The following is a 14,249-nucleotide window of genomic DNA, read 5'->3' as shown; positions in this document are numbered from 1 at the left end:
AGCCTCACCTGTTCATATTGATACTTGTAACCCCGCCTCAGCTGGTGATGTTGATACTTGTAACTCAGCCTCTGCTGGTGATGTTGATACTTGTAACTCAACCTCAGCTGGTGATGTTGATGTATATAACTGAGCCTCAGCTGGTGATGTTGATACTTGTAACTCAGCCTCAGCTGGTGATGTTGATACTTGTAATTCAGCCTCAGCTGGTGATGTTGATACTTGTAACTCCGCCTCAGCCTGCGATATTGATACTTGCAACTCAGCCTCAGCTTGCTATGTTGATACTTGTAACTCAGCCTCAGCTGGTGATGTTGATATTTGTAACTCAGGCTCAGATGGTGATGATGATACTTGTAGCTCAGCCTCAGCTGGTGATGTTGATACTTGTAACTCAGCCTCAGCTGGCGATGTTGATACTTGTAACTCAGCCTCAGCTGGTGATGTTGATATTTGTAACTCAGGCTCAGATGGTGATGATGATACTTGTAGCTCAGCCTCAGCTGGTGATGTTGATACTTGTAACTCAGCCTCAGCTGGTGATGATGATACTTGTAACTCAGCCTCAGCTGGTGATGATGATACTTGTAACTCAGGTTCAACTTAGCATTAATTACATCCAAGTGTTTGCTTATCTTCCTAAATACACTACAAACAGGTGGTTCCTTCTGCACGATATAATAAGTCTCAGGTTAATGAAATTCAGTTGAAATTCTCTTCGTATTATTGTTCTCAAACTGCTAACTGGCAGCAAAGGTCATAATCTACTCCTTCCTTGAAGGTCTATGCTTCTGCCAATGCATCAATTCTGTCATGCAATTTCTTGATGAAATCTTCGGGTATAGCAGGCCTTGTCGTGGACCGGGCCGTGGGGGCGTTGATAAGCATACTTGTTTAGGAAGCCAAACACAGGTTAGGTAGGGATAGATAAGTTATCGCTAGGTTAGGACAGGAGTTTAAGTAACGTTCCGTTATTTTAGATTTATATCCATTAATAATAAGCAGCCAATTAAAATATTCCACAAAAATTAAAAAAAGGGCATAGAGGCGTTAAAAAAGTTTTAAGTCGTAAACTGAGAAAAAATCCACAAAACACTCTCTAAAAGAGTCAGATAATTCCTGTTTAAGCCTCATAGACAGTCACCCATTTGACTGTTTTAGCACTAATCAAATACTAACACATTAAGAGAATAATATACTGTGTTTACATAGGATTTACCTCGTGTTCAGGGTTCTGGGTAGCCTCAGCATAATGCTCGTAGTTACTTGCCAGCGACATCGCGATCAGATTCTTAGTGGCTTTGTCCCTGGCACCAACCGACAGCCCTGAGGTTAAGCACAACTGGATGTGCTTAAGATCAACACTCAGTGCTGTTTCTGGGCTACACCTTGTACCTAAAGCCTGTAATAATTCAAAGTTATTTAACTGGCACCATATTTTATCTCCGCCTAAGTAATTTATTATTTCGAGATATATTTATGTTTTCCTTTTAATTTTCTTAAACATAAAGAGTAGAACTATACTAGTTATTTAGATTATTTCAGTGAAGGATTGTTTTAGTAAGATATGTAAAGGATAACTTCAAAATTTAACTAAACATAAATCTTCTTCTAGACAAATTCTTAAAAAAACGTAATAAAACATCTCCCGTGAGTAGATAACTCCATTACGAGTCAGTTTTTTGTAGTAACTTGAGAATATCACTTCTCGTTTTCAAATCATCATAACTGGTGTTTCTTATTTATTAAATAAATAAAGAAATTTGAATTGGTTGGGTAGGTACCAATCTGTCTTATTAATAACTGAAAATACAACAGTGGTTTTAGTACAATATCCTGAGAAAGTCTTATAATCCGATAAAAACTTCATATACTGATAACCAACTTAGGAAAATATTTATATCGATTTTAATTTTTTTTTATGTTTTAAGCTGGTTTATTTAAATTTTCTGAGCCTGAAATAGACATTTCTTCTTCTCAACGATTAGGAATTAGGAGCAAGTCTTGTTTCTCTGCAGACAACACTCTCGCTTCACTGAGTAACCCTGGTTCACTCCTTGGTTCAACTCACCTAGTGCCCCTGGTTCACTCCTTGGTTCAACTCACTGAGTACCCCTGGTTCACTCCTTGGTTCAACTCACTGAGTACCCCTGGTTCACTCCTTGGTTCAACTCACTGAGTACCCCTGGTTCACTCCTTGGTTCAACTCACTGAGTACCCCTGGTTCACTCCTTGGTTCAACTCACTGAGTACCCCTGGTTCACTCCTTGGTTCAACTCACTGAGTACCCCTGGTTCACTCCTTGGTTCAACTCACTGAGTACCCCTGGTTCACTCCTTGGTTCAACTCACTGAGTACCCCTGGTTCACTCCTTGGTTCAACTCACTGAGTACCCCTGGTTCACTCCTTGGTTCAACTCACTGAGTACCCCTGGTTCACTCCTTGGTTCAACTCACTGAGTACCCCTGGATCACTCCTTGGTTCAACTCACTGAGTACCCCTGGTTCACTCCTTGGTTCAACTCACTGAGTACCCCTGGTTCACTCCTTGGTTCAACTCACTGAGTACCCCTGGTTCACTCCTTGGTTCAACTCTCTGAGTACCCCTGGTTCACTCCTTGGTTCAACTCACTGAGTACCCCTGGTTCACTCCTTGGTTCAACTCACTGAGTACCCCTGGTTCACTCCTTGGTTCAACTCACTGAGTACCCCTGGTTCACTCCTTGGTTCAACTCACTGAGTACCCCTGGTTCACTCCTTGGTTCAACTCACTGAGTACCCCTGGTTCACTCCTTGGTTCAACTCACTGAGTACCCCTGGTTCACTCCTTGGTTCAACTCTCTGAGTACCCCTGGTTCACTCCTTGGTTCAACTCCCTGAGTACCCCTGGTTCACTCCTTGGTTCAACTCACTGAGTACCCCTGGTTCACTCCTTGGTTCAACTCACTGAGTACCCCTGGTTCACTCCTTGGTTCAACTCACTGAGTACCCCTGGTTCACTCCTTGGTTCAACTCACTGAGTACCCCTGGTTCACTCCTTGGTTCAACTCACTGAGTACCCCTGGTTCACTCCTTGGTTCAACTCACTGAGTACCCCTGGTTCACTCCTTGGTTCAACTCACTGAGTACCCCTGGATCACTCCTTGGTTCAACTCACTGAGTACCCCTGGTTCACTCCTTGGTTCAACTCACTGAGTACCCCTGGTTCACTCCTTGGTTCAACTCACTGAGTACCCCTGGTTCACTCCTTGGTTCAACTCTCTGAGTACCCCTGGTTCACTCCTTGGTTCAACTCACTGAGTACCCCTGGTTCACTCCTTGGTTCAACTCACTGAGTACCCCTGGTTCACTCCTTGGTTCAACTCACTGAGTACCCCTGGTTCACTCCTTGGTTCAACTCACTGAGTACCCCTGGTTCACTCCTTGGTTCAACTCACTGAGTACCCCTGGTTCACTCCTTGGTTCAACTCACTGAGTACCCCTGGTTCACTCCTTGGTTCAACTCACTGAGTACCCCTGGTTCACTCCTTGGTTCAACTCACTGATTACCCCTGGTTCACTCCTTGGTTCAACTCACCTAGTGGCCCTGGTTCACTCCTTGGTTCAACTCACTGAGTACCCCTGGTTCACTCCTTGGTTCAACTCACTGAGTACCCCTGGTTCACTCCTTGGTTCAACTCACTGAGTACCCCTGGTTAACTCCTTGGTTCAACTCACCTAGTGCCCCTGGTTCACTCCTTGGTTCAACTCACTGAGTGCCCCTGGTTCACTCCTTGGTTCAACTCACTGAGTACCCCTGGTTCACTCCTTGGTTCAACTCACTGAGTACCCCAGGTTCACTCCTTGGTTCAACTCACTGAGTACCCCAGGTTCACTCCTTGGTTCAACTCACTGAGTACCCCTGGTTCACTCCTTGGTTCAACTCACTGAGTGCCCCTGGTTCACTCCTTGGTTCAACTCACTGAGTGCCCCTGGTTCACTCCTTGGTTCAACTCACTGAGTGCCCCTGGTTCACTTCTTAGTTCAACTCACTGAGTGCCCCTGGTTCACTCCTTAAGAACATAACATAATAAAGAAGGAACACTGCAAGAGGCCTACTGACTCATGCGGAACAGGTCCATGTCCCCTCCCCCTGGATAAGCCCAATGACCCACCCAGTCTGGTCACCTCCACTCAAGGATGGAGCACGGCACCAGATCAAGCAGCACAAGCTAGTCAGGTCCAACTCACACCCACCCACACCCACTCATGTATTTATCTAACCTATTTTTAAAACTACACAACGTTTTAGCCTGAATAACTGTACTTGGGAGTTTGTTCCACTCATCCACAACTCTATTACCAAACCAGTGCTTTCCTATATCCATCTTGAATCTGAATTTTTCCAACTTGAAACCATTGCTGCGAGTCCTGTCTTGGCCGGAAATTTTCAGCACGCTATTTACATCCCCTTTATTTATTCCTGTTTTCCATTTATACACCTCAATCATATCCCCCCTAATTCTACCACAACCGCTTCCTCTACGAATTGAAGCAAGATGCCCCCCATTGAGCAACTTTACCAACAGCTTAAGGAAGAATTGAGGATGGCAAAGATGGAGATTCGGCGACTGACCGAGGAAAACAAGAAGATTCGTAGTAGTCCTCCTGTTTTGAGTCCTCAGGTCAAGAAAGGAAACTGGTCAGTGGCTGGACAGCAGGGAACGAAGTTGACGATCAAGAAGACGAATGGAAAGGTAGAAACGATGAAAAAGAAAGACACTGCCGTGGAAACTGTTGTGGAAACATCTAATACATTCTCAGTGCTACCCGACGAATGTGAGTCGACTACTGGGAACGTCACGACGAACGACACCAAGGAAGGTAAGAATATTGTTGTTGTTGAGGATAGCCAAGTTAGGTATATGGATAGGGCATTCTGCTTGAAGGACAGGAGTAGGAGACAGAGAGTGTGTTTTCCTGGGGCTGGGATGAAGGATATTGTTAGCCATCTGGATGACATCATGAGAGGTAATGGGAGCAATCCTATTATCTGTCTCAATGCTGGAGGCAACGATGTTGGCAAACGTAGGAGTGAGGACCTGATTAGCAGGTATAGGTCAGCTATAGAGATAATTAGGAGGAAGGGTGGGAAACCTGTCATATGTGGCATTTTGCCAAGGAGAGGAGTTGGAAATGAATGGTTGTCCAGAGCAATTGGTGTCAATTGCTGGCTGGACAAATACTGTAAGGAAAATGCGGTAACATTCATTGACAACTGGGACCTCTTCTATGGCAGAAATAACATGTATGCCAGGGATGGGGTTCACTTACCTAGGTCTGGGGTGGGAGCACTGGCAACTGCATTGGAGGGAGCTGTTAGGTCCTTAAACTAGGAATAGTTAGTGGTATGGGTTTTGGCGGGAAAACAGTCAAGTCGCAGTGTAGTAATATGAGTACTAGGAGAACTAGTAATGAGGTAGATATTGGAAAGCCAGTGGCACTAATTGACAAGGACAGTAATAGGTTTAGTGGAATAACAGAAAGGAGCAGGAAGTGTAAAGAGAGAGGAGGGTCTTTAAATCTATATTACACAAATAGTCGCAGTGCTAGGAATAAGATGGACGAGTTGAGACAAGTTGCTAGTGCAGGTAACATTGATGTATTTGCCTTAACTGAGACGTGGTTTAATTCAAAAAGTCGGGACATGCCTGCGGAATGTTCCAAGTAGATAAAAGTGTCGGGAAGGTGCGTGGGGTGGCATTGTATGTCCGAGATCGCTTGAACTGTTGCATAAAAACGGGTATTAAGTCTGAAGTAACACATACAGAGTCTGTTTGGATAGAATTTTCAGAGGGACATGAAAAATTAATTTTAGGTGTGATATACCGTCCCCCAAACTTAGATAGGGACCAGGGGAGACTACTATGTGAGGAAATTGTTAGGGCCACAAGGCACGATAATGTAGTAATTCTAGGAGACTTTAACTTTAGTCATATTGAATGGAATTTCTTGACAGGGAATTTAGAATCATACGACTTCTTAGAAGAAGTTCAGGATTGTTTTTTGAAGCAGTTTGTGACAGAACCTACAAGGGGTAATAACCTGCTTAACTTAGTTCTGGCAAACAATGAATCCCTTGTTAATAATTTAGAAGTTTTAGAGGAACTGGGTGCTAGCGACCACAAATCAATTACATTTAGCATTGAATGGAAGTATGATAGTAGGGATAACTCAGTAACAGTCCCAGATTTTCGCTTAGCAGATTACGATGGGCTTAGAGAACACTTATCATCTGTTCACTGGGGTAACGAAGAGAGCTATCAATATCACAGTTTTCTGAACACTATACATGAGGTTCAAAGAACGTTCATTCCATATAAAGAAATTCATCTACAAATCTGTCAGACACTGCAACTTCTTGGGATCTTAATACTTAGGAATTCTTCGCTTGCCTAATTCTTGGGCACGACCTACTTCCACATTGAACAAATGTGACACGACCTATGACTGCTGCACCTCTCCTGCCATACGGTTTATAAGCTGCTTCTCCGCTGATATGCCGTATTCCATTCAAGATTGATGGACTGAACACATCGACTCAAGGTTGAGGGACTGATCACCTCATTCTCCTCCTGTTCTTGAAGTTTCTCCTACGTATGGACTGATGAAGCCACTGTGTGGCGAAACGTTTCCTCAATAAAGATACCCAAGTGTTGCACATGTGTCTAATTTATCAACATGTCGGTTCTCTGAACCATTCATCTACAAATCTGTCAGACACTGCAACTTCTTGGGATCTTAATACTTAGGAATTCTTCGCTTGCCTAATTCTTAGGCACGACCTACTTCCACATTGAACAAATGTGACACGACCTATGACTGCTGCACCTCTCCTGCCATACGGTTTATAAACTGCTTCTCCGCTGATATGCCGTATTCTATTCAAGATTGATGGACTGAACACATCGACTCAAGGTTGAGGGACTGATCACCTCATTCTCCTCCTGTTCTTCAAGTTTCTCCTACGTATGGACTGATGAAGCCACTGTGTGGCGAAACGTTTCCTCAATAAAGATACCCAAGAGTTGCACATGTGTCTAATTTATCAACATGTCAGTTCTCTGAACCATTCATCTACAAAGCTGTCAGACACTGCAACTTCTTGGGATCTTAATACTTAGGAATTCTTCGCTTGCCTAATTCTTGGGCACGACCTACTTCCACATTGAACAAATGTGACATGACCTATGACTGCTGCACCTCTCCTGCCATACGGTTTATAAGCTGCTTCTCCGCTGATATGCCGTATTCTATTCAAGATTGATGGACTGAACACATCGACTCAAGGTTGAGGGACTGATCACCTCATTCTCCTCCTGTTCTTCAAGTTTCTCCTACGTATGGACTAATGAAGCCACTGTGTGGCGAAACGTTTCCTCAATAAAGATACCCAAGAGTTGCAATTGTGTCTAATTTATCAACATGTCGGTTCTCTGAACCATTCATCTACTCATCTTTTGTATATAGTTCTTCGTTTTTCTTATTATGTCCAAGAATTTGTATTGATAAAGCCACTGGATGGCGAAACGTCTACAATAAAGATAACCAGATGTTGCACAAGTGTCTTAACTTTCATCTTGTCAGTATAGTATACCAGTCTTGCACAACTTGTCAGGCACTGCAACATCATGGTATCTTGATTCAGAGGACATCTACTTGACTTTCTTCAAGACTTCTACAACTAGCCCATCAATTTGGGAAGGACCTACTTCCACTGGGGAATCCCGCCTGCCAGTGACTATGCCCTCGTCTGCTACACGTCCCTTTCACTGACACCTATGTAAGCGCCAGTCTCCAGCCTGTGCTTCAGAATCTCTACAACCACGGTGCTCTAAACACCACCTCCAAGGCCGAGGGACTGATTACCTCATCTTTTGTATATAGTTCTTCGTTTTTCTTATTATGTCCAAGAATTTGTATTGATAAAGCCACTGGATGGCGAAACGTCTACAATAAAGATAACCAGATGTTGCACAAGTGTCTTAACTTTCATCTTGTCGGTACTGTATACCAGTCTTGCACAACATCTGGGAGATGTTAGGTAAGACACATATGCAACATGAGAGTAAGACACATGTGCAACATCTGGGTATCTTTATTGTAGACGTTTCGCCATCCAGTGGCTTTATCAATACAAATTCTAGGACATAACTTGAAGACAGTAGAACTATGTACAGAAGATGAGGTAATCAGTCCCTCAACCTAGGAGTAGGTGTGAACAGCACCATAGTCGTGGAGATTCTGAAGCAGAAGAAAGAATCCTGGCGCTTATATAGTAACGTCAGGCGTAGCAGACGAGGGCATATTCACTGGTAGGCGGGATTCCCCAGTGGAAGTAGGTCCTTCCCAAAGAGATGGGTTAGTTGTAGTAGTAGTTGTCGTAGTCGTGAAGGTTATGTACATGTCCTCAGAATTAAGATTCCATGATGTTGCAGTGTCTGACAAGTTGTGTACGAATGGTATATAATACCGAGAAGATGAGAGTAAGCCACATGTGCAACATCTGGGTATCTTTATTGTAGACGTTTCGCCATCCAGTGGCTTTATCAATACAAATTCTAGGACATAACTTGAAGACAGTAGAACTATGTACAGAAGATGAGGTAATCAGTCCCTCAACCTAGGAGTAGGTGCGAACAGCACCATAGTCGTGGAGATTCTGAAGCAGAAGAAAGAATCCTGGTGCTTATATAGTACCGTCAGGTGTAGCAGACGAGGGCATATTCACTGGTAGGCGGGATTCCCCAGTGGAAGTAGGTCCTTCCCAAAGAGATGGGTTAGTTGTAGTAGTAGTAGTAGTAGTAGTAGTAGTAGTAGTAGTTGTCGTACATAACCTTCACGACTACGACAACTACTACTACAACTAACCCATCTCTTTGGGAAGGACCTACTTCCACTGGGGAATCCCGCCTACCAGTGAATATGCCCTCGTCTGCTACACCTGACGTTACTATATAAGTGCCAGGATTCTTTCTTCTGCTTCAGAATCTCCACGACTATGGTGCTGTTCGCACCTACTCCTAGGTTGAGGGACTGATTACCTCATCTTCTGTACATAGTTCTACTGTCTTCAAGTTATGTCCTAGAATTTGTATTGATAAAGCCACTGGATGGCGAAACGTCTACAATAAAGATACCCAGATGTTGCACATGTGTCTTACTCTCATCTTCTCGGTATTATATACCATTCGTACACAACTTGTCAGACACTGCAACATCATGGAATCTTAATTCTGAGGACATGTACATAACCTTCACGACTACAACAACTACTACTACAACTAACCCATCTCTTTGGGAAGGACCTACTTCCACTGGGGAATCCTGCCTACCAGTGAATATGCCCTCGTCTGCTACACCTGACGTTACTATATAAACGCCATGATTCTTTCTTCTGCTTCAGAATCTCCACGACTATGGTGCTGTTCGCACCTACTCCTAGGTTGAGGGACTGATTACCTCATCTTCTGTATATAGTTCTACTGTCTTCAAGTTATGTCCTAGAATTTGTATTGATAAAGCCACTGGATGGCGAAACGTCTACAATAAAGATACCCAGATGTTGCACATGTGTCTTACTCTCATCTTGTCGGTATTATATACCATTCGTACACAACATATGCAACAGTTAGGTATCTTTATTTCGAAACGTTTCGCCTACACAGTAGGCTTCTTCAGTCGAGTACAGAAAAGTTGATAGAAGCAGAAGAGACTTGAAGACGATGTAATCAGTCCTTCACCCTTAAAGTTTTGAGGTGGTCAGTCCCTCAGTCTGGAGAAGAGCATTGTTCCATAGTCTGAAACAATATGGAGTTGAAGTAACAGGATGGAGCCTTATATAGCGCCAGGAGGTGAGACGTAGGTCACTAGTAGAACGCAAATGTTGGGAGGTCAGGTCCCTCTCAAATCCAGCCGTTCTCACTAGTAGAGGTTGTCGAAGTTGATTTCAGGTCTGTACCAAGATACCCTTGTGTTGTAATAAAGTTGGTAGAATTACCGACAATATGTCAAGTAAAAGGACACAAGTGCAACTAATGTGACATTTATTGTGGCAACGTTTCGCTCTCCAGGAGCTTTATCAAGCCATACAAACAATACACGGACACAAGGTATATAAAGGCTCAGAGTGAGGTGCAATGCTAGTGAGGTACCGTTTTGATGTTCACTAGTGGTAGTGGTAGTAGTAGTAGTGGTAGTGACAAAAGTAATACAATATGGTAGAGCAATTAATTCGTACATGAGTAAAAGGATATAAAAGCTATTACTTGGGTAACATAAAAATAGGTTGGACAAATATAAAGTGGAAAGAGGCAGCTTGTTTCAGTGTTAGTAAGTAAGTAAGTAAATTTATTCAGGTATACACAAATACAGTTACATAGAATTATCATACATAGCAGCATATGTGTAGAGAACCTAGGATAACCCAAAAAAGTCAGACAGAGTGACTTATTTCCATTGGGGTCCTTTTACCTTATTATTATAATATAATTGTTATAATATTTTCTTATTATTCTACAATGAAGATAACATCTTATTATCATACTAAAAAGACTATCTACTACACCAAGGTCATTAAGACTATCTACAATACGAGGGTCATTACTAGGGATAAGATAAAATTTACACGTATTTTAGCTAAAAAATAGAAAATCATTCCCCTCCCTTTCTGTAGCTTCATTCATCAGACACTTTTTGGCAGTCTTCTTGAACTGGTTCATGCTATGACTGGCTTTGGCATGTGCGGGTAGTCTGTTCCATTCCTTTATTGTTGTTAGGTAAGACACATATGCAACAGTTAGGTATCTTTATTATGAAACGTTTCGCCTACACAGTAGGCTTCTTCAGTCAAGTACAGAAAAGTTGATAGAAGCAGAAGATACTTGAAGACGATGTAATCAGTCCATCACCCTTAAAGTTTTGAGGTGGTCAGTCCCTCAGTCTGGAGAAGAGCATTGTTCCATAGTATGAAACAATATGGAGATGAAGTGACAGGATGGAGCTTTTTATAGCGCCAAGAGGTGAGACGTAGGCCACTAGGAGAGGTAAGAACTCAGATGCTGAGAGGTCAGGTCCCTCTCAAATCCAGCCGCTCTCACTAGTGGAAGTTGTCGAAGTTGATTGCAGGTCTGTACCAAGATACCCTTGTGTTGCAGTGTCTGACAGATTGAACATTAAAATGGTATAAAATACCGACAGGTTGTTAGGTAAGACACATATGCAACAGTTAGGTATCTTTATTATGAAACGTTTCGCCTACACAGTAGGCTTCTTCAGTCAAGTACAGAAAAGTTGATAGAAGCAGAAGATACTTGAAGACGATGTAATCAGTCCATCACCCTTAAAGTTTTGAGGTGGTCAGTCCCTCAGTCTGGAGAAGAGCATTGTTCCATAGTATGAAACAATATGGAGATGAAGTGACAGGATGGAGCTTTTTATAGCGCCAAGAGGTGAGACGTAGGCCACTAGGAGAGGTAAGAACTCAGATGCTGAGAGGTCAGGTCCCTCTCAAATCCAGCCGCTCTCACTAGTGGAAGTTGTCGAAGTTGATTGCAGGTCTGTACCAAGATACCCTTGTGTTGCAGTGTCTGACAGATTGAACATTAAAATGGTATAAAATACCGACAGGTTGTTAGGTAAGACACATATGCAACAGTTAGGTATCTTTATTATGAAACGTTTCGCCTACACAGTAGGCTTCTTCAGTCAAGTACAGAAAAGTTGATAGAAGCAGAAGATACTTGAAGACGATGTAATCAGTCCATCACCCTTAAAGTTTTGAGGTGGTCAGTCCCTCAGTCTGGAGAAGAGCATTGTTCCATAGTATGAAACAATATGGAGATGAAGTGACAGGATGGAGCTTTTTATAGCGCCAAGAGGTGAGACGTAGGCCACTAGGAGAGGTAAGAACTCAGATGCTGAGAGGTCAGGTCCCTCTCAAATCCAGCCGCTCTCACTAGTGGAAGTTGTCGAAGTTGATTGCAGGTCTGTACCAAGATACCCTTGTGTTGCAGTGTCTGACAGATTGAACATTAAAATGGTATAAAATACCGACAGGTTGTTAGGTAAGACACATATGCAACAGTTAGGTATCTTTATTATGAAAAGTTTCGCCTACACAGTAGGCTTCTTCAGTCAAGTACAGAAAAGTTGATAGAAGCAGAAGATACTTGAAGACGATGTAATCAGTCCATCACCCTTAAAGTTTTGAGGTGGTCAGTCCCTCAGTCTGGAGAAGAGCATTGTTCCATAGTATGAAACAATATGGAGATGAAGTGACAGGATGGAGCTTTTTATAGCGCCAAGAGGTGAGACGTAGGCCACTAGGAGAGGTAAGAACTCAGATGCTGAGAGGTCAGGTCCCTCTCAAATCCAGCCGCTCTCACTAGTGGAAGTTGTCGAAGTTGATTGCAGGTCTGTACCAAGATACCCTTGTGTTGCAGTGTCTGACAGATTGAACATTAAAATGGTATAAAATACCGACAGGTTGTTAGGTAAGACACATATGTAACAGTTAGGTATCTTTATTATGAAACGTTTCGCCTACACAGTAGGCTTCTTCAGTCAAGTACAGAAAAGTTGATAGAAGCAGAAGATACTTGAAGACGATGTAATCAGTCCATCACCCTTAAAGTTTTGAGGTGGTCAGTCCCTCAGTCTGGAGAAGAGCATTGTTCCATAGCATTGTTCCTCCATATTGTTTCATACTATGGAACAATGCTCTTCTCCGCCAATAAAAGGATACTTAACAACTTTATTTTGCGCCGTGATCGATTGACCTAACCAACCTGTCATTGTCCCGGGCTGCCATATGGTTGCAATCTTGGTCGGTGCTACAAGTGAACCTGCTAAATCAAGCTAGACGGCTTCCGCACTGGTGAGCGGCGCTGAATTTGGAAGGGACTGACCTCTCGGCTTTATCTTACCTTCTCTAGTGACTTCACACGTCTCTATAACCTGACTGGCTATAAAAAAGCTCCGTCCATAATACTTCGTCTCCTCCTGTTGACCATGTACTGTGGTGAATGCTGCCTGTGGAACTGAGGTGGCTCCACCCTCAAAACAATTGCATCGTCTTCAGTATCTTTGGCTGTTCTAACAGCTTTGCTGCTTGACTGTGAAAAACCTGCTGTGTGAGCAAGCATTCCAATAACAAGATACCTAACTGTTGCATATGTGATCTTACTGCTAACCTAATCGGTATTTTACCTACCATTTAATGTTCATTCAGGTGTTTGACGCCTGGCCACTGACTGTGGGTACTACAAAGTTGTGCTCTCTCCCCCTGGTACTATGATTGCTTTGGTTCCCAACCTTGACAAAATTGACAGCAAGATATTCTGGACACTGTTCATGAGCAATTTTATAAACATGATTTAGCTTCAGTTGTTTTACTCTGTCTTCAACATTCAGCATATCCAACTGCTGTAATTCATCCTGGCCTACATGTTCTCTGTAATGTGCTTTGTGTAGTATAACAGGAGAGACTATGTGATGGCAGGGTTTACTGTTTTCAGGAGGATTCTTGCTAAGACTTCGGAGATAGTGAAGCTGCCGTTGTTTTGTTTAATTGTATTTGAAACAGCGATCAGTGCTGATTCGAGGCACTTGTGTCTGCGGAAATTAGTTTCATTGATCACTAATTGGGCGTCTCTGAATTTCATGAGACGATTGGTGGAATTTCGGTGTTGTACACAGGCGTTGTTCAAGTTATCGTTCCTACATGCGTAAATGTGTTCATTGAGGCGGGTGTCGAGGTTTCTTGCTGTTTCACCTACGTAAATCTTGTCACAGCCTCCACAGGGTATAGTGTAAACTCCTGCATTGACTGGTTTGTGGTGCTTGGATTTTGTCCTGGTTAGATCCTTTATTGAAGTGCTAGAAGCGATGGCGACTCTGGTGAATGGGGTCCCCCATAAGTGCCGTCCTAGCCAACTTATACAGATGAAGCCACTGTGTGGCGAAGCGTTTCCTCAATAAAGATACCCAAGAGTTGCACATAAGAACATAAGAAAGGAGGAACACTGCAGCAGGCCTGTTGGCCCATACTAGGCAGGTCCTTTACAATTCATCCCACTAACAAACATTTGACCAACCCAATTTTCAATGCCACCAAAGAAACAAGCTCCGATGTGCAAGTCCCACTCAAATCCAACCCCTCCCACTCATGTACTTATCCAACCTAAATTTGAAACTACCCAAAGTCCTAGC

General features: G+C 43.0%; 1 protein-coding gene across 2 annotated transcripts in view; it reads right to left on the bottom strand.

The window, feature by feature from the left end:
• LOC128693848 (uncharacterized) overlaps positions 1 to 14,249 on the bottom strand; it is a 101,858-nt gene that overhangs the window by 33,334 nt on the left and 54,275 nt on the right. For both annotated transcript variants that reach the window (XM_070080399.1, XM_070080400.1), the window contains exon 3: positions 1,220 to 1,402. In XM_070080399.1, coding sequence (XP_069936500.1) covers positions 1,220 to 1,402 — 183 coding nt within the window. The remainder of the gene's footprint in view (positions 1 to 1,219; positions 1,403 to 14,249) is intronic.

The sequence above is a fragment of the Cherax quadricarinatus genome, unplaced genomic scaffold (assembly GCF_038502225.1).
Source record: "Cherax quadricarinatus isolate ZL_2023a unplaced genomic scaffold, ASM3850222v1 Contig398, whole genome shotgun sequence".
NCBI lineage: Eukaryota > Metazoa > Arthropoda > Malacostraca > Decapoda > Parastacidae > Cherax > Cherax quadricarinatus.
This window is presented reverse-complemented; position numbering and strand designations above follow the sequence as displayed.